Source organism: Aquila chrysaetos, chromosome 9 (assembly GCF_900496995.4).
Source record: "Aquila chrysaetos chrysaetos chromosome 9, bAquChr1.4, whole genome shotgun sequence".
Lineage (NCBI taxonomy): Eukaryota > Metazoa > Chordata > Aves > Accipitriformes > Accipitridae > Aquila > Aquila chrysaetos.
In genome coordinates this window covers 14,909,064-14,929,396 of record NC_044012.1, presented here as the reverse complement: position 1 = coordinate 14,929,396, position 20,333 = coordinate 14,909,064, and the positions used below count along the sequence as shown (strand labels likewise).

Below are 20,333 nucleotides of genomic sequence, written 5' to 3'. Positions count from 1 at the left end.
GGAAGAAAATTAAAGCGATTTCGTTTTGGGGGGTTATTCTGCTTGACAACTTCATATTGTTTATGAATTCTCTCTAGAAAATTATTCCTTGTTATGAAGTTGTTTTTTAAAAATCGCACATACTTTTGGGGGTCAGACTCCTGAAGTTTGAGAGCTAAGCACTTGTTTTGTAACACCTGTTCGCTGGGTTTCTGCTTTGTCCAGCCGGTAAGTACTTCTTCCATATTCTTTTTTGGCCCATCATTTACTGGAGACTGAGAGAAGCAGGTGTCAGAGATGTAGATCTGCAGCTAGCATCTTCTTACTGGTATTTCCAAAAGATGAGGCTATGCTAATTCCTTTTACTCTCAATAGCTTTTTTTTGTCTGTCTTTTAAAAGTGTAATTCTTAGCAGTATTTTCTTTGGACTGTTGACTGTAAATACCAAAGCAAAAGTCTACCTGAGTGCGCAAAAATGAGCTGTTTCAGTAGAAGTAGGCTTGGGGAAGACATTCAACAAAGTTAGTCTTTGTTAAAGTGGTGTAGTGTAATTTGAGCCCAAACTCTTGCTTTTGTAAGTATGTGGGGGTTTTGTCTTACCAAGGAGAAAAAAAAAAGATGCTCAAGCCCTGTAAAATCCTGAGGGAGGAGGTGTAGGAGGTAATTGCATTCATAAAATCTGATATGCTAGCTTTTTGTCAGCTTTCGTTCACCCTTTTCTAAGAAGGGGAATGCAACTAAATGTCTTAGTTTTTCTTCAGTATTACTCATGCTTTTCAGTATCATATTACTTTGATAGTGAGAATTACCTAATGAGGTTCTGCTATAGGACTAATCTCTGAGCGGAAGCAGAGATTTTTATTAATAGAGCTAGACTATCAAATACTGACTGTTTATTAGTTATCGGTTAAAGGAAGGAGCTATGATAGTTTTGAGTTAAGCCGCAAGGGACTGATCAGATGCAAACTTTGTAAGCAGAAGCAGGAAACATGGAAAGTGATTTTTTTTTTTTTTTTTTTTTTTTTTTTTTTTTTAATTCTTAACTCCTGAGCAATAATTGGGGTCCTTTTTAACACTGGATGAGAGGGATGGGTGTGGAAATGCATTTAAACCACTAATATACATTTGTCTTTATTCCAGTAAATGAGGAATTGCGAACACAAGACCTACTTCCCTACATCATGTAGACTTCTGCTTTCCAGAACTGTAGCCTGTCACAGATACCAGTAGTAAGGACAGATGAGTAACTCTTAAGGATAGAGGATATGTATGCATGGTAAGTTATTAAAGTCAGAATGACAAAAGGGAAGTTCTGATTTTGAAAACTTAAGGATATGGTCAGGTTTGTGTTGCTTCTGTTGCTAGAAATGTGATCTACTGTGTTAAGAAGGGACAAAGGGAACTACTAATGCAGTCTGTTCAGCACTCTAACCTGCGTTCCTACATTTATCTATTTCTTTCTCCTCCTGTACATAGAATTGAAGTTATCTTCAGAGGACTGAAGTTAATGTTGTGAGATGTGACTAACTTATGATTTTTACATTTGTGCCTTCTCTGAGAAGTACTGAAAAATATGTTTGTAGTTCTTAAAAGCGCAAGGCCATTTTTTCTCCTTCATTGGTGGAGACTCTCTTGAAGCAGTGGTTGAGTTCTATTTCTGTACTTCTTCCCTTTGTCTTCCCCAGGTCTCTGCTGTCAGCTCTTTCCCACTTCTCGTCATGCTATTTTTCTTCCCCTGCTGGCTTCCAGTTTCTTCAAGAAAGCTGTGATGGAAGCAGGTGGCCTTGAAAATATCCTAGGGAGAGTGGTTCTTTGCCAGTGGATCTTGCAAAGCAAGAGTCCTGACTTTCTCTTCCCACCAACCAGAAACAAACCATTCTTTCCTATATAGACAGGACACTTCAGCATCTTCCAAAAGGCCTGGTAACTCTGTGGCTGTGGTATGCTAAGACATAGATTTCTTGGAACGTATTCAGGGACCGAACTGGAAAGCGTCTGCATTGTATGAAATAGGCATCAACATAATGGCATCTCAAGAGCTCTTTGTGTGTTAGAGATGATCAATGGATGAAATACTGTGGTAAATCATTGTAGATTATATTTGTAAAATGTATCGGCTCTCGGTCTGCAAAACTAAAATAAAGCCAGTGACAGCTAAAGGATGAGAGAGTAAAATTCTATGTACTGCAGCTCTGCCTTACTTGGAAACGGCATAGTTTCCAAGAAGCAAGAATAAATATGGTAACACTTCAGGAAGTTGCTTATGCAAAATTTTTTGGGGGGACTCTCTAGTTCCAGTATAAGTTTTTAAGCCCTGCCTGTTTATACACCACCATCTAGCAAGTTCTCCTTTCTGCCACTTCTTTTACCTTTTTCTGAAGAACTATGCTTCCAGCTTTTATAGCTCTGTGTAATAGCATGTCAGACCATCAAGCAGGTTCACAGTTCAAATTCTCTCTTGAGATTTCTCTGCATTTACTCTATTCTGCCACTAGATGGAAGCCTTGTTCTAAAGACAGTTACTGTTTATTCAGGCATTCTTACTATTGATACTAGGAAGAGTATAGTATTTGGTTTTCAATGAAAGTACACTGAAATGTTATTTTTCTTTAATACATCACTCACTTATATTTAACATGGGAGCTTAAAATCCTGCTAATGGGTGTTACTGGCCATCTGCACTGAAAGTAGATGGCTTCATCAGTTGTGTGGGATGTTAGCTCTTGAGCTGTGAAAATTGGTAGAGGTGAATAATTTGTCAAGACCAAAGAACTCTGAACTTTCAACTGGCAATTTAATAAAAAATGGTTTAAGGAAACTCTTCTTCACGTCCCCTGTAAGTGCTATATATGTAAGTTTTCATTGGTCAGATTTTACAGACATCTGTAATTTTCCTGTTGTTTTCACTCTAATACTGTTATGGTTGATTTTAAAAAAAGTTGAAAATGGGGCAAGGTATTGGGCAGTACTTCGCAGATTATCATCACCCTGTGGATGGGCAGCAGGATTTACAGAGAGGGAGAGTAGAACTGAGATATTTGCTTCAAATATCAGTTCCCAAACAAGGTCTTTGGGTTGGTTTTACTTAGTGCTTTTAATTATTTTTTTTTTTTTTTTTTTTTAGTTTTTCTGGTGTTTGGTTGTTGGTTTTTTTTTTTTTTTTTAGCGTGAAACAGTGATTTGTGTAGGCTACTAGCAGCACTGTGTCTCTTCCTTGTATTTTTGGACTGTACTATCAAGAATGCTTAGTATCTTATTGCCTAACAAGACATGGTGCTTGACTTTTGTTCTTTAAGATACTGATAACCTTTAAGATATTGATAACCTGTGATTAAAGAGTGTAACCAGAGAGCTGTCTTAAACCAGTGTTTTGTTTAAGCCTTTTTGGGTTGCTGTTTTCCAGAATACGATTCCTCTGCATGCATGAACACGTGCAGGTATTGCTGGTGTCCTATTTTGCATCTGTGGGTGCATCTATGCAAGTGTTTTTGTTTGGATTAGGAGTGTGTGTTTCAAGCAAATCTCATGATAGTCTATACTTCCAGTGCTTATGTTTGCATCATGGAATGGTCTTGGGGAGCAGGAATTAAATTCCTTTTACAAAAAATTGACCTTGAGGATGTCCTTCAGCAGTTAGTGGGTGCTTGGTCTGTAGGACCAGGGCTACCTGTAGCAGCTGTTGGGCTCTCTGTACCAACTGTTTTATACTACACATTTCCTATTGTGCCTCACTTCTTGCTTATTATGAAAATACAGCAGAGCAAATGTTAACAAGTTTAACCAACACTTTCAGGTGAGTCTAAAACCAATTTATCTTTCAAAGGATTAACAATGTCATCAGTGTTTTGTAGTAAGCTTCCTATTTTTTTATTTCACTCTGGATTCTGGCAAATAACCTCTAGTGAATATAACCATAGCATTTCAAGATGTTGCTTTCCCCAGTTATTTGCCTGTCCTTTTTGGAGGTTGCTGCTTAGATAGCAGTGGTGGTAGGACAGCTCTAAGTAGTAGTAGAAAAATTTTTTTTCCTTTTTTTTTTTTTTTTTTTTTTTTTTTGCCTGTCACTTGTGAAACTCACTAGTAGTTACAGAATTCTAACAGTCTGGCTGCCCCAAAGTTTTATCTGATTAAGCAGTTTTTCTGTTGAGATGATCAATTTTGCTGTCTTGTGGTTGATCAGACACTGCAGAAATACACTGCATGATTTCAGTAGATATTGTGAATTCATAATGAACTGAAAGTATATGTAAATCAATGTACTAGAGTGTTTTCATTGGTTTTTTTTCTGCTCTTACTTTTAAAAAGGGTTGCTCATAGCTGCTAGCTGTTGATTGGGATGTAGAGTCTAAGTAAAAAGCAAGAAATTGATTAGGCAGAAGGCAGTGGAAATGGATAAATCTGTCTATTTCTTCTTTTCTCCAGAAGAAAACCTAAGCCTTATTTTACAGAAGTTGTTTAGTTTCAAGCGCAAAACATGGTTCTCATGAATCATTTGGTGTCATCATGCAGCATATCCTCCAGGAAAAAGTCAGGTACCCCTCCCTCATCTTCCTCCCACCCCCCACAAGCTGCTTTTCTTGGTGCTTCTTAGCTTTGTACATAGAACCTGAACTCCATCTTATAAAAGTTAGTTTACTGCTTTTAGTTTCCTACTATGCATTATTTCTCTCAGTCATAACTTAGTCTTTAATTTTGTCATAAGTGTTAAGAAATAAATACTATTTTTAATCCTGGACAGTGTTGAAGGCCGTAAAATGCTGTTAAGAACAGTGAGTTTTCCAGATACCAGGAGTACAAACATCAATAGTCTGGCAATTTTTGAAGTCGCAGTGGTTTTTGTTTTGTCTTGGAATAAACAGCTTTTGAATATTTTATTGAAAATATCTTGCTAATAAAGAAAAATCTTCACATCGAGATCAGAGTTGCTTTATTTGGAGAAGTTGTGGCACAGAATGTGTGTGTGTGTGTGTACATGCACATGTGAGTGTGCATAATGATGAGATGCACGGTTGGAGTCTGCTGTGTCGGTGGTCTGGGCCCCAAGGTCCTGATCGTCAACAGAAGCAAAGAAGTGTTCATCTAAGGTCACTGAACTAGCTGGAGCAAGAGGTGAACCAGGAGTTCTGGTTTGCAGTAAAATGAATAAATGATACACTGATTTTACTGGCACTGCACGGTAGTCTGTAATGTATTTGAAAATGTTTATTGATGGAGTTTACTTCTTTGGCAAATAAATTAAAATAATTCTGATGTATTAAAGAATATTTTTATTTAAGTCAAGGGATACAGTTTAACAGCATAGTTTGTGAATTTTTAGATCTAGTGTTGTCATAACATGCATAAGAGGTGCACTAGGTATTAAATCTGTCTTGTAAAATCACACAGAGTGTCCTGAAGGTAGTACAGGTTTTGTCTTGAACACAAGACAGAAGTCAAAGAAAAGTCACGAGTGTAAGAAACTCTTGAAAAAAATAGCTGTTTATTTTGCATGAGACGGTCAGCTGGAGGACCACATTAAAACTCTGAAATGGTGATGTGTAGCCTTGAATGAAGTTAGAAATGCAAGGCTCATTTTTTTAAAATTCACTAAGGAACCTGTGTTACTGTAGAATGAGGGTTAAAGTATAATTGCTTTTTACTTTAGCTTTCTGAAACAGTGGAGGATAATGATTACTTTCTGTGACCTTGAAAAAGTAACAAATGTCTCTGTTCTTTAAGACAGAGCAATTCCAAAGAATGAAAAATGATACAGTAAGTTAGGAAATGCTTAAGAGGTTGAGATATATTGATTCTTAGCCAGGTACTGATTCAGAGCCTGATCTTGTAGTTTTACCTCTTAAATCTGTTGAAAAAGAAGAAATTAAACTAAAGACTTCAAGAAAAAAAAAAAAAATTGTACAGGTAGAATTCCGTACCAAGCTGAGCAGACAAATCCATCCTAAGATTTGAAGATGAGCATTAGAATTTACTCTTAGGATATTTTTACAATGACAGGTCTTGACATCCAATGAAAGGTTTTCAAGAAGGTACTTTTAAAACAAACTGTTTAACTGAATAATTAAAATTATGTAATGTCTTTCTAACACTTACATAGAGGAGTGTTTTGAAAATAGTACCTCAAAGCAGTGAATAATGGGCTGAATGGAAATGGAGAAAAAAGCCTAATTTAGATAAATACTAATAGCTGCATTCTGAAGAATAGCGTAACTGTCCTGATAGGGGAAGAATGTCCTACAGCATATAGGATTACTTATGACTCTAATCAATTCTCAAGGTATTTTTCTTTCATTGTTGCACATGCCCATTTTAAAAAGATTGAGTCTCATCCAAAATACTTAGCTTACATTTCTTAGTGCTGACCAAATTATGAACTTGGCAACTTGTATGATGTTGCTTACAACATTCACAGTGCTATCTACTGACTGGCACACAGTTACTTAGCAACAGTGAAGCTCACGTTTATGTACAGCTCATGCGTATGCATCTAAATGTAGTTCTGGAAAAAAAGAAGGTTAAAGGAGTGCAGAGTTTGGAAGAGGAAACATACTGTTCAGTTTTGATTTTGAGACTGATGGCAGTACTATATAGGAAAATACGTGTTAAAATGTTTTGTCTTTTAAAATCTTTATTAGATTGTTAATGTATTACAAAACTTGAAAACAAAATGAAGAGAACCCGACTCCTACCAACTATAGAAAGATCAAAAATTGAAGTACAGCAAATGGAAAAGAGCAGGGGATGTGTTCTATTTTTGAATGCCTGTGTTACAAATACATCCCTGGGAAACAAGAAGATTAATTATTTGAATATGGGGAATCTGAGGAAGTCACAAAAATGACATATAAATATTTTGTGAGACTAACAGGTGGGTTGAGATTATACTAGATAAATTATTTCTGAGATTGCTGTTTGCTGCTTGTCGATTTACTACTGCTTCTTTGCTGATCAAGCTGTGATATCTTAAGGGTTTTTTGACAGCTTATGCTCTTTACGACTGCAGTAATAGTCAAAAGCACAATGACTTAAAAGGCCCCTGGCAGACTGTTATTGTATGATGAATACATTAATCTCAATTTCTGGGATTTCAGGCATGCAGTTTTCATTATTAGCCAGTGTTATAGCTGCAGTGGAGTTTCCTTACATAGCAAAGGGAGGAAGGTGATTGTGGTTTGCTCCAGACATGAGGAGGAGGCAGAGACCAGAGTCACCAAGCTAGGAACGGTGAGGGTAGAAAAAAAAAAAACTAGACTTAGCTGGAGAATGGAGAAGGGTATAATGGTGGGAATTAAAGATGAGTATGTTGGGAGAGAGACATGGTGGAGAAAGCAATGGATGTGCTTCAGATTTCTGGAGATATGAGGAGGAGCAGGGCAATTTGGAGAACAAGGGAGAGGTGACTGGAGAGGTGATGTGTTTGTAGGAGGAGTAAGGATACTGCTACTGAAGCTTTTCTCAGAGTTGAGCAGTTCCTTTTTATCTAAAAATAGGTGGTTTGAGAAATGAATCTCCAGAGGCTATATTCTTTTCTTCCTGTGGTGTTTCGGCTTTCCCATCTGTATCCTTAGTTGTGAGTTTACTGGGCTTTTCTTGTGAGAAACAGATTCAGACACGATGTGGAAGATGAACAAGATCCCCCACCACCACTGGGAGGGGGATTGAGAGTGTTAATCCTTGTTTTTCAGAGCTGATTCAAAATGAGGAAACATCTTGTAAAGAAGGCTTTTGAGGACTAAAATGAACCTAGTTAGTGGACACTGATTTAAAGAGGAAAAAAAAAAGTCAGCAATCCAGACTGCTGAATTTAAAATATATCTAAAATATACTTCTGAATTTCAAACTCAAATGTAAAGGATCCTATAAATCTGACTTCTGCATGTATGTTCATTGGACACAGAATTTTGGTGCTGTGTGTGTACTTTATGGGGCTTACTCATAGAAGTGATGTCGTCTTTAGTTAATGGACCATTGAAATGAGAGGTTGTAATTACCAACTATGCTTTGTGGCTGCCTCAGAGTGGGCAAGAAGGTGTGAGTTAATCCTTTATAAAAAGTACAGAATAGTGTGTGTGTGAAGCTTGATAAAAATCTCTCCAATGCAAGTGACAGCCTACTCATCCCACCTTCTGGGAAACATGCTTGATTTGCTTTTCTTACTGCTGTAGGCTTTTTTGAGGGCAAGTGGAGGAATGATGTCAAATTCTTGTGGTTTCAGACTTTTGCAAAAGGTTACCTCTCCGCATTAAAAACTGACAGGCTGTTGAACAGTAAATCTGTGTTACAAAAAATGCTTTGTAAAGGAGAATAAGGTAAAACCAGAAAAAGTCATCTTGCTTTTTCCTTTTGCTGTTCATTCCTTCACTACTGGAGACTAGAAGGGTGCAGGTGCTGTCTGCCTCAGCATCCCAGACTTGTTTGTTGCTGCCTGTAGGGTTGACCTGTGTAACAAGGCTCTGTGCTATACAGAAGTAAAAGACTACTATCCAAAAATTGGCCCTCATCCTTATAAAGAAGGCTTGAATCTGTTCTTCTTTGGACATTTCTTATGACCATCAAAGCCAGGTTTGATATGTGATGTGGTATGCTTTGAATGTGAAATCATCTACCCATGCTTGCCAGGAGATGAAGTAGATACTGAGTCACTTTGTCTCTTTTAATTTGTTTTTATGGTGATTGTAGGCTGGTTTTGAAGTGTTCACTAGGTAAGTTGCTTTTCGTGAGTTTATTCAGCTGCAGATGTTATACCCACCCGCTTTGGCAGCTGAAACAAAAGCAGAATAATGAAAGAATGAAAATCTGCTGACAGTTGTTTTTGTACTTTGCAGGCAGGATTTGTTCTAGTGCAAATCTTTGTGGGCTAATGAAGTTAAAGGAGGGCTTTAGATACTGTTCTTTTAAACACAAGCAGCCTGCCTAAAGCTGTCTCTGCTAGTGTTTTCCTTCTGAAACAATGAGAGTGAATACTGCAGGTTTAAAAATGGAACATAATTTATGAGGCTTCTAGCCTTAGGGATGAGTCTTCATGTAAATGGGATTTAAAATATAAAATGCATATTAATGAGGTGGGGAGGCTTTCAGACCTGGCCTTTAATCTATTGTGAGTGGAGCAGCTCTAGAAACGTGCTGATACTGGCACAGAGACAACCAGGAATTGACTGCTCTTAGAAAACGCCTCATCAGTCTAAGTCTTCACAGACTCCTGAATACTTGTCCTGATCAAATGCAGAAGGGGACTTGAACATTTCTGGTATCAATACTGTGCCTGCTGATTCTGCGTGCATTTCCCTGGGAACACTCCTGTATGCTGGCATTCAGTTCTAGCTTGTTGCATGGATGGAAGTGTAATGAAAGGGTAAGTTACTGGTGGAGTTTGGAAATCCCTTTTGGAAGAGAACTGTGAACCTTCAATTAGATGTTTTGGGTGTAGTCGTGATGAGTTAAACTGGGTGACATCAGTGTTAGCAGCTCCTGGTCCCCGATTATTAATGACAAAAAGGCTCAAAATTACTTAAGTAACTTAGTAACCCTTAAGCGTGCGCGAAAGAATTGTGCCAAAGGACTAAAGCTTCTCCTTATTTATTTTCAGGAAGGAAGATACTCAGTATTAACTACTATTTTAACAGTTTCAGCTAAGGAATGTTGTTTAAATTCCCTGAAAATGGGATGTGTTTGTGGAGCAATGCACCTCTTTCTAATTCACAAAGTCTGGTGCTGGGAGATGAGAGAAGTCATCTCAAAAATGCTGAGCCCCTTCATTTTACTCTGTAGATAGTGCAGGAATTGGCATATCTGTCAGCAGCTGGCTGGGAAAGCTAGTAATAATTAATAGCCTCTTAACATTACTTTTTTCCTTTTCTTGGTCTTTGCTCCAAATGCACTGATTTAGCTGTCAAACACCTCTTGGTTTGAAAGAGGAGTTTCGGAGCCTTAAGTATAGCAGATTCAAAGAGTTGCTCTAAAAGCTAAAGTACTAACCTTGATCTTGATTTCATTTGTTTGGTGTTACTTGCATGATTTTTGTAAAAGCTTTGCATTTATTCTATAAGTAAATGATGTCTCATGACATCTACAAAGCCTCTACTGGAATACCTATACTCAAAGTGAGCACCTTCCTTGTCTGTAGCTTTTAGTATTTTAGGGCAAGGCACCAAACTCTGTTTTTCCTTGTAAGTAAAATCCACTAGACTTTTCTCTAGTACTAAAGAAAATGTAGTCCTGTGTCCATTGCCTGTTTTCTATCCACAGCAATACATTGAACTTTGTGAAAAGTGGACTGTTTCCTTGTGGATTGGATGTTAGATAGTTGCTACTGATTTGTTGATTTTAATACTCTTCTGAAAACACAGTCCAGAATTGGCATCATAAGATCTGAAATGAAAATGGGGGAGAGAAAAGCTTCAAATTTATTTTTTTCAGAAGCTAAAATGGAGAAAAAGCAAAATCAGTGAAGCTCATCATCATAATAATTATATTCTTAGTATTAATTAATGAAAATACTGCAGGAAGGTGTTGTTTTACACTAACGTTCTGTATTTAGAACTGCTAATGGAAGGTCGCAAGCTGAGCATTGCTTGTTCCGGAGTGCTTGCCAAATTTCCTAAAGGATTCTCTTTGTCATGCAAGCTTTCCCCCGTGGCGTGGTGCTTACATACTGTACATGCCTCTGCTGCCACATTAAGTAATAGCATCTCTTTATTAAATCTGGAGTAACAACATGATTATTTGTGCTATTGGAATAAGTCACAAATGTATTAAAAACACTTTTTTTTGTCCCCTGGGTCTAGGGATCTCCTGACTCATCTACTAAGCACTACACCTTTTGAATAGCTGTAGTATTTGTTGTTTTCTTAGGATCTGGAATAGGGGTCTTTAATTCATATGGTCAGTTACATGTGAATAAAAAAGCTTAAGGCTGTGTTCAAGAGCTTGATGCCCATGTGGGTAGTCTCCTCTCCCACTGAGAGTGGCTGGATAGTGTTCCTTGTGCAAATGCCAGGAATACTGTTTGAGGTGCTGCCACAAACCTGCAAAAGTCTTACCCTATCCAGGCAAAATGGCTCAGCAGCAGTCTCACTGCTTACTGCTCAGAAGACACCAGTTTTCCTGTACCACTATATGGAGCTAGCTGATGCATCTTAAAATTTTTGAGGCAGTTTTGACCTAGGATTTATGGGTTGCTTTTACCTTTTAAAGGGGGGAATAGTAATAACAGATTCTAAAGCTCTGAAAATATTCTGTGACCTAGGAAGAGTTTAACTCAGTTTTACGGGTGGAAAAGCCAAGGCACAGAGATTGAGTTAGAAATTATGCAGGAGTCTGGCAGTTGAGACTGGCCTCCTATTTCTGGAGGTCTAAGTCCAGTGTCTCAGGCAGCCTCAGGTTGCCTGTGTCCCTTTACCAGGATGTTAGACTACTGAGCTTTTGGTAGAACTATGCTACCTCTATGAGCTGTGGTCAAATCATCCGGTACCCCAGGCAGTCCCTGGCCTTTTCACTTGTTTGTTGAATGGTCTGAAAAATGTTCCCTGCTGGGCAGTAAAAAAATACTTGCAACGTAGCAAGCATGGCCATCTCCTCCCTGGCTTTTGCCCTGCGAGAGTTCCTCGTTCACCTTAATTCACTGGTTTCGTCTGTACTCACTTTGGTTTTGTTTTGGTTTTTTAACAGCATATTGGTTATCTTGCTGTACAGACCCAAGTGGAGACAAAGCACTCGTTTTTGCTGTGAGAGGGGTAGCCAGATCTATACCCACACTTCTGGACCTGACATCTCTTAGATCGTAATGATAAAGGTACAGTATCTTATCTCCATTGCTTGCTTGATTATTTTAGAGGAGCGTGCATGTGCACTCATCCTGTGGTAAAACACACTTCTGTTTTGATTTAAGCAGTGAAGATGTGGCCCATGCTAAGCCCAGATACTGCTGTCTGAGATGCTTGTCCATCTGCTCAAAGGCCGCTGGTCCACAGTGAGTGGCTGTCATTTTGTATACCCATGCCTGATGTGATTCAGGTTAATGTTAGATCACTGGTAGTTAATAATGAGAGATAATTCTACTGCAGCTTGTTGGCAGAGTGGGAAAGGAAGGCACAGCACAGATGAAAATTGAAAGCAGATTTGCTTCTACTTCTCCAGAACTTACCTTCCTTCTTAGGTCACCCAGCATCTTGGTGTCTGTTGCCTTTGTATATTTGTACTACACTGACACAATCTTATAGGTAAGAACTCAATAAAAAAGATAATGTATTTTCACAGGGCAAAATAAAAAGAAATTGATTAGTTGAGGACCAAATGCGTGAGGAGGAACATCAATTGGGTGTATTGTGGCTGCTTATTAATCTAACTGTGTAGGTGGAAAAAAAATTTAAAATATTCTAAATCTAGGGGTTCACAAATACGCCGACATGGACTTCATGGACATGTACACATACGCTTGTGTAAGTACTTTTGTTTGAGGTATTTTACAGACTGAAGTGAATGGCTGTACGTGCAAAGCATCAGACTGTAGAAACAGTGCTTGAAGGCATAAAATAGGTATGTGAATTCTGATAGAGGATGAATATTTGTCCTTTTTTGTCCATTCTTTTGTTCACTCTGTTCCTATGCTTAAGAAACTGGAAATAAAAGAAATGCCCAAATATATAATAATCATGTTATGTTAAAGTAAATTTCCTGCAGCAGTAATCAGTGTCACTGAAAAAAAGAACAGCAGTCAGATAAATGACAGTCTTGTCACTGCTTGGCTGAAGCAAACATGCTGTCCCTAAGTTACAGCTAAAGCAAAGTTAAATTGGGCAAAAATAAGCTAAGGAACAGAGAAATGCGAAGAAGGGACTCTTCAGTGACTCAAGAGATTTGGCTGTCATCTTCTGTTGTTTCCATGCCTTACAGTAGCTGTTATCAATAATTCAGGAAGTGAGCTGCTGGGATAAGGATAGAACTTAGTACTGCTGATAAGGAAGTGAAATGATTGAAATGCCTGGTGTAGTGTTAGATAAGATGAAATACCTAGTTTATCACACAAGCAGACTTTTAGCAAGATCCAGGGAGGCTGCGCGGCTTTATTCAGTAAAAGGCTGCAGGCTACCTGGGTGACCACCATACAGGCCAAACAAGATGGGAACTTTATATCAAGAATCTTCCCTGCACAGATCCCTTTGTTTGAGCATGGGAGGATTTTGTGTTTCTGATTACACAAAGAGATTTACGGTAAGGGATTCCTTAGTGTTCTATTGTGAGCCTAGTTTGAAAGTAAAAACTTTCTCGATGGTGCAGTATTGGTTTCTGTGCCTTTTGTAAAGTGCTATGTGTGTTTGACTTTCTTGGCCACGTTGTGCAGTCTGTTGGCTTGCAGAACACCTGCCGATGTCAAGGAGGTGTTTCTGAAACGATGAGTGCAGGCTTTGCCTTTGTAAATAAATTTAATTTTCATGACAGCCTTGGCACGTTAAAACTTTCATTCTAAGTGGTATATTTGTAGTATAGGATGCCAGACTGCCACTCAAATTATGTGGAGGTTGGTTGTTACAGCTTTTTGCTTTAGTCGTCATATGTCTGAGAGTTTTAAGACAATGAATCTGTTGGGCAGGCTCACACTCAGGTGATTTAATGAGGAGCCAAATTCTACATGAGCCCATTCAACCTGTGGTAAAAGCAGTGCAATCAGCTTGAGTGGTGGACACTCAATACCTCAAATGCGTGCTCTGTGGTAGTACTTAAAAGTTGTGAGATCAGAACCCCATTGTGCAAGGCTCTGAGGAAACAAAGTGAAAGAGAGTCTGTCTCTGAAAGCTTAACCACCGATCAACAGACCACAAACCCTGCAAGAGGAGAGAGACATAGAGATGTCACTGGTGGAAGAGAGAACAGGGATCTGCTTTTCTACCGTTGTAAGCTATTCATCAAACCACACCGTGTTTTAAAGCTGTCTGTGGAGTTAAGTTTCAGTTGCTACAGTGGTAGGGAGTCTAAGGAAACACTATTTCTGTTTTCTTCAGTTTGTTTGCATTTGTCTACTTTTGGCTTGCTGCAAAGACCATTACCATCCAGCAGAAGATGGACTTAGGCAACCTTAAAAAGAATGCCATGTACATATAATAAAGTTTAAGTAAATAAAAAAAAAAGTTCTAGGAGTTGCATTTTAAATGAGAATGTCTCTTTCAAAATTTTGAAGAAAGGATTTCCTCAGGTGTTTTGTTCAATAATAGCTCTAACGGGCTTTCTTAAAGAGTTTATATTTGTAATCATCTTTGTTCTTTAAAGAGCCAATGGAGTAAATGAACTAAATCAACAGGAATAAATTAAATTCTGGCCCAGTTGAAGAAAAGGACAAAATTTCTACTGATTTCAACAAGTCGGATATTGTTCCAAAGCTTTAAATTCACCTAATGTAATGTCATGTAGTGGATGTAATATAGCCAAAAGTACAATATGATTTTTTTTTTTTTGGTTATCATTTATTACATAAGAGCAAGCATGGCTCAGAAGACTAGATGTTTCATACCACTGTGGCCACATGATTTATTGTCTATTTATGGCAACATAGCAGAAAAACATTTTGGTCTATTAATTTGAATATACTACTCAACTGTTCTTCATGCTGAACAGATAATGATGTGTTTAAATTGTTTATGTTCAGCTTTTTGTTAAAGAAAGATATTAAGCAGCCTCAAACACAAGCAATTTTCTTTTGCTTGTTGCCAGAGGAGTGCAAATGAAAGATATTTCAGGAAGGACTACGGAAGGTGGCTTTAGAACCATCAAAGCAAATGATCCAAGGTTTTTTGGACTAGTCATGTCTTAGGGGAAAAAAGTCATTAATGCAGTTATCTGTCTACATGGCATTCTACATAGCTCTTGTGCAGATCAGTGTTAGTATTTTGCAATAATATGAAGGCTATAAAATATGAAGGCTATAATGAGATTCAGAATATCTTGTTTTTCTCTAATTGATCTGTTGGGTGACTGAATAACTCTTTTGTATTCATTGCTTCAGTTTCCCTTTGTGTAAAGCTAGTGATAATGGTACTTCTCTTCTGAAAACAGATTAAGGTCCACAGGTAAAAGTTATCTTGGATTTAGTTTGATTTACTGGTTTTCCTAGTCCTCAGTGAGCTAAGAATCAAAAATAACTTTGTTTTGGATGTCTTGCTTTGGATTAAATCACTCCGGCCAATTTACCAAACTCATGCTTATCTCTTGGAAAATCATTCTTTGTTTTGTTCACAAAGCTAGCACTTGAATTCATGGAACATTATAAAGGGAAGGATGCTTTTGGAGGATATGACGAGCAGAGAAGCATATGAGGATAAATAGTGTCTTGGAGCATGCGTGCAGTTCTCACTATAGTTGATGAGAACTGCTTTAATCTGTAAGCTTAATATTAACCCTAGTGAGAGCTCTCTTTTCCCATGTAGAATGACAGCCTATAAGCTGGGTTTGAGCCTGTTCCAGCAGGAGCTGATGAGCGTATGTACACTTCTGATTTCCGTGGTTGCAGTGTGGAACCTGTTGTTTGCATATTTGTTGACTGTAGTCTCTTTCTGGCATAGTACTTGATGATCTGCCTGCTTGTACTCAAGTAAGTGGTTGGCTCAGCTGATCCTGGTGTTACAGAAGGACTCATAACACTAGGCAGCTCTGTAAACAGTGGCCTAAGTGTGTTTACAGATTGCTTGGAAATCTGTGTTATTGCTCAGATGTACAGTGGAGGGTGTAGTTCATGCTCAAGCACTAAAATGAGGCATTTTGTATTTCTGGAATTAATTGGACTCTTTGTGAGGAGAGGCAGTGATAGGAGTGTTCTAACATGTGCCTGAAGACTGAGTTGCCTATATTTCCTCCAGTATTTTCCTTCCCATTAGCTGAACAGCTTTGATGTTCAGCTGCATCAACCCTTTTAACCTTGGTGGTGCTGCTCTCTTTCTTCTGCTGACTTGCTGGAGCCAACTCTTATTTTCGGATATGGCCACTTAATGAGATATCTGAAGTCACCTAGTCCTTCACATAAGCTAATATTGATTCTCCTCTCCTACTTCTTGTTTGTGGTAGGGGGTGTGCATTCCACTCACATTTTTTGGGGTAACATCTTGCTGATTTTGCTACTCAGACTTAGTTCTGGGAGTCCTGTGTAGGGTTATTTGGAACTCTTGGTTCACATCTTGACCTTTGTGTATTCATTTTTGACTGTCTTGCACTGCACAACAATTACCTTTGTTTTAATCTCTCTTTGAACAGTTCTATCGCGTTTTGTGTAGTTATTTGATGCTTGGATTACAGAGCTGCTGGGATAGGCCTGATGGAGGCCAGGCCTGGACACCTGCAGTTCAGCTCCTGTTTACCTGGAGAGTCACTCTTCTACACAGCAGAGTGGATCTGGGATTCCAGGCTCTGGGGCAGTCTGCATTCTACAGAGGTCTAAACTACCATCCTTGGGTCCAGACTCTTGGCAGGCTATGTGCAGACTGCTACAGAGAGCTAGCAGAAAGGCAGACAGACTGGGGGAAGAAAAAAAAAATAATCAATGAAAGTAGTAAGCTGTTTTGAAGGATTGGGATTTTTAGAAAAATACATGGTTGGAAAATTTCTGAGCATCTCAGTTGTTAGTGCTGTCTTCCCAGGCTTTGTGGGAACTCAAGAGAAAGATGTCATATGGTCCAATTTAAATTTTGCACCAGTGTATAGTGGTTTGCAGTCTAAATATATTCTGTTGAGTATCCTTTTAGACAGTTCATATCCCAGAAACAAGAGTAGTAAACTATATATAGTCTGTGACATTACAGAACAGGTTTGTTTTCACCTTCTGCCGTGGCTGAATTGAGATAGCAGGAGCTAGCAGGTCCTCCTGCTGTTGTTGTCTTCTATATTTGTGGCTCACCTTTCACTCTCTCATTTGTGTCCTTGTTTTGGTGTTCAGGCTTGAGAGTACATGTGCTTTCTGGCTCATCCAACTTATTTACGCATGCCTCTGACTTCAGGTATGTACTGTCCTGAAAGATTCTTTTCAGAGACCTGATTCTTTTCAGCACTGTCATTGCATGCTCACTAGTATTGTATGGGGCTGGGTAGAATTAAAAAGAAATGTCCTTTTTCTATAAATAGCTCTGTTCTGGATATTTTCTTGGTGGGTTCCTGTTCCCAGTTTCAACTGAAGTCCCCCAGAAGCCCAGTGTGGGGAGCTTAGGCTTCAGGGTCCTGGTTAATTCTCAGCACCCCTTTAGGAATTGGCACAGCTTGAATTGCATCTTCCTTGACCCTTCTTGCTATAAAAGAAAATAGTTTGCTACAAATTTGATGATTGACTGACCTTCTTGTTTTGGGGTTTGCTTTATACAGAATTATCAGTCTTAGGGCCAGAAAACATTGGCACAAGTTATCAAATGGCTGACTGGGTCATCCTGCTCTGGGAGGCTGTTCCTACCATGGCTGTCAGTGATCGTTTGTCTTGGTAAGCCAGGTAGAAAGCTTCTGGTCATTGCTGTGGGGCATTATGCTTGTTTCAGTGCACTTTTCACTGAGTTAGGGTCAATGCAGAATTTCTTAAGATCAACTCTTCACTAGATTGAGTTTAGAGAAACTTTTGCAGAATTTTCCTGTCCCTCCTTTTGTGGCTGAACAAGAGCCAGGGAGCTCTGTATTTCACCTTTTTCATGGACTGTATGTAGAGACTCTTGCCAGGCGTTACTTCCTCACCTCTCTGCAGAATATTACTGCAGTCTTTTCCAGCATCCGGCCCAGCATTTTAATTACTTGCCTAATTTCTCACACTGAGAAGATCTTGATGTACTGTAACTAGATGTGTGACTGGCACTGCCCTACTACCCTTTAGTGACAAATACTCCTGATATCAACTAATGTGAAATCCAAACCATTTATATCCTGGATCTTTTATCAACAGTGTTATTTGCTTGCTTTCCTCTGAGTGATTTTTGCTTTATGGTGCCAGGACTTGGTGCTGGTTTTTTAGTCTACCACTGATAATCGGTGTACCTGGGTTTATACTACAGCTGTCTCTGCATGCATCTGGAGATTAATTTGTCACTGATCTAATAGCAAATTGCAAAATTGATGGTTTAGTAGTTTTAATTCGGGAGCTTCTTATGAGTGCAGAGAACCTTCTATGTGGTTTCTTAAAATTAATACTCTGGAGTCTGTTGGCTGTTATGGTAGTAATGGAAGCAAAACTTCCTGGGTTCTGGTAGAAGCTGTGCAGAGAAGCACTAGGGGGTACTTGCTGTTCTGGGAGTGGAAATGGCTGCACCAAATGTGCTCTGGATTTCTGTTTTTACTAGATATTTGTACTGAGATACCAACTTCAGATGGAAAAATGGATCACTGCGCTTAGTCATACCACTGGGGCCCTAACTCAAGGCTTCTAATTCATACACAACTGTTCTTAAACTATCTGCTTCAGAGAGATAAACTTTAAAAATTGCCTTCTCATTCCTTGCTCTGGAAAGCTTGACGCCTGTTGTTAGCTGCTTTCTGCAATTCCACTGACATGCAGTATAATTTTCTTTTAGACAAGCTTTTTTGTAGATGACATTCTTTTGTTTGTTTCCTGTATCTTTATTCCAACTTGATGAAAACCATTATAAATTTAGCTGGAGATCTTTTGCACATTTGAAATGGATGCAGCATTTTCTGTGTTTTTTGCTAGATGTTTAAACATTCACCTAAAGGAGTGCAAGTGGCGTCTCTGTGCGTATTTGATTACTGGGAAGAGTTTGCAAAACCACCAGATTTTGTACACAAACTCTTTTACTCTGAATCCTTTTCAAAGCAGAGTTTGTGTTGAGACTAAGCCTGAACTGATTACATGATTCCTGTGTTTGTGAATGACATCAAAGCAAAATGTCAGACATCTAAATCAGCAGGTGAATATAGCACATAACAGACTTCATTATAGGACAGAGGACTATTCACTTGATCTAGAACTTCCTTAATATGGTGTTCTGGTTATTGGTGGGGAATAGTAATGTCAAGGAGTATTCTTACTTAAAATAAAAAATCACTCCATTGTTAGGTTCCTGTAAAGACCATTATTAGCAAGGAACACTGAGCACAGTACTTGGTGTTTGTTGTACCACAATGGCAACTGTCAGATGAAAATGTGAGGGAGAGAAAAAAAAAAAAATCAATAACTGAGACTCCAGTTTGCACAAGGCCTGAAATGATGGCACTAACTGCTTTTGCAATTACTTGGGAAAAGTTTCCAAGAGTGTGTGTCGGTAGCCAAGGCATGCTCAAGTCCAGTCAAATGGTTTGTGAGTGGCTGGAGGCTGCCCCTCCTGTGATTGTCCATGGACGCTTTGTTCACTTAATTCCAGTGGAATCTGACAGAATTTGAGGTGCTTGTGTGTTTTACCTTTCAAACACTTAAATCAATGCAATGTAAAACTGTGCTTGAGGTAATCATACTTCAGTCAGTAACTGTGAAGGGCGGAAGGGTAGCTGGGGGAACAGTGTTATTGCCTTTTAGCTTCGGAAATATAAGTGGAGGAGCAAAGAAAAAAGTTGAATTTATTCTTACAGCAGTTGTCAGTGGTGGTATTGAGAAGGGTGAAGTTGGAAACGATGGTTATAAATTAGGAAGTCAGTACAGCTCTGTGTGCATATTTTTTGTGGTAATTTTTCAAACTTGAAGCTGAAAAGATCTTCTGAAGTAGGAAGGGAAGAGAAGACAACACAAAGCACAGTGCAATTTGGTGATTTTCGTCTTCTCAAACAAAAGTGTGTTGCTGGCAAAGCAGAGACTTTTCTGAGGGATTTGATTTGAAGCCAGTCAAATTTCAAGTCAGCAAGAACAATTGTGCTGTTTTCAATGTGTTTTGGAGCAAACTCTGGATTATGTAAGTTTTTTTTTCTGAAAAGTTGACTGTCTAGAAATAACCCTTTCTTATGCAACAGATCTGTTCCCTATATATTTATACTCAGAGGCCTATCACATCACTTCAGTGACAAGAATTTGCTTTTGCTGATTTTATTCCTGTTGGCATTACTGCACAGCCAAGCCTACTCTTCTATATTATGGTGGATGCCTACTGACTTAAAATTACTTGTACCTGAGCAAACTGCTTTAGACACAAGAGCTTTTGGCAGGTGTAAAAGGTGCCTTAGGGTTCTCTAATGAGCTCCTCGTAGTAGTGAGAAGGAGTCTTGTAAATGAGAGGCTTCTTGAATCTAAGGGTAGCTTTTGTGGCTGACTGTTAAAATCAGCAGGCTTTACGAGGAACTGACTGCGTTAGTTTAAAAAAAAAAAAAAATCACTGAAATTCAGGGAAAGCAGAATGAGCAACATGACTTTTCTGTTCAGTTTCCAGAGGAGAGCTCTTTGTTGGAGGGTGTGGAGGAGTGGG

The 20,333-nt window shown here is 38.7% G+C and overlaps 1 protein-coding gene across 12 annotated transcripts in view; it reads left to right on the top strand.

Annotated features, from left to right (window-relative positions):
* Positions 1-20,333, top strand: part of MYLK3 (myosin light chain kinase 3) — a 64,146-nt gene that overhangs the window by 14,149 nt on the left and 29,664 nt on the right. For 2 of the 12 annotated variants that reach the window (XM_030026913.2, XM_030026912.2), the window contains exon 2: positions 11,644-11,767. The exons of 2 other annotated variants lie outside the window; for them this stretch is intronic. In XM_030026913.2, the coding sequence (XP_029882773.1) occupies positions 11,759-11,767 (9 nt within the window). In that variant the 5' untranslated portion in view covers positions 11,644-11,758. Of the gene's footprint in view, positions 1-27; positions 1,256-8,462; positions 9,329-11,643; positions 11,768-11,863; positions 11,945-12,660; positions 13,186-20,333 lie in introns of those variants that run through there. 8 more of the 12 variants (XM_030026908.2, XM_041125796.1, XM_030026907.2 and 5 more) reach the window with 8 other exon arrangements.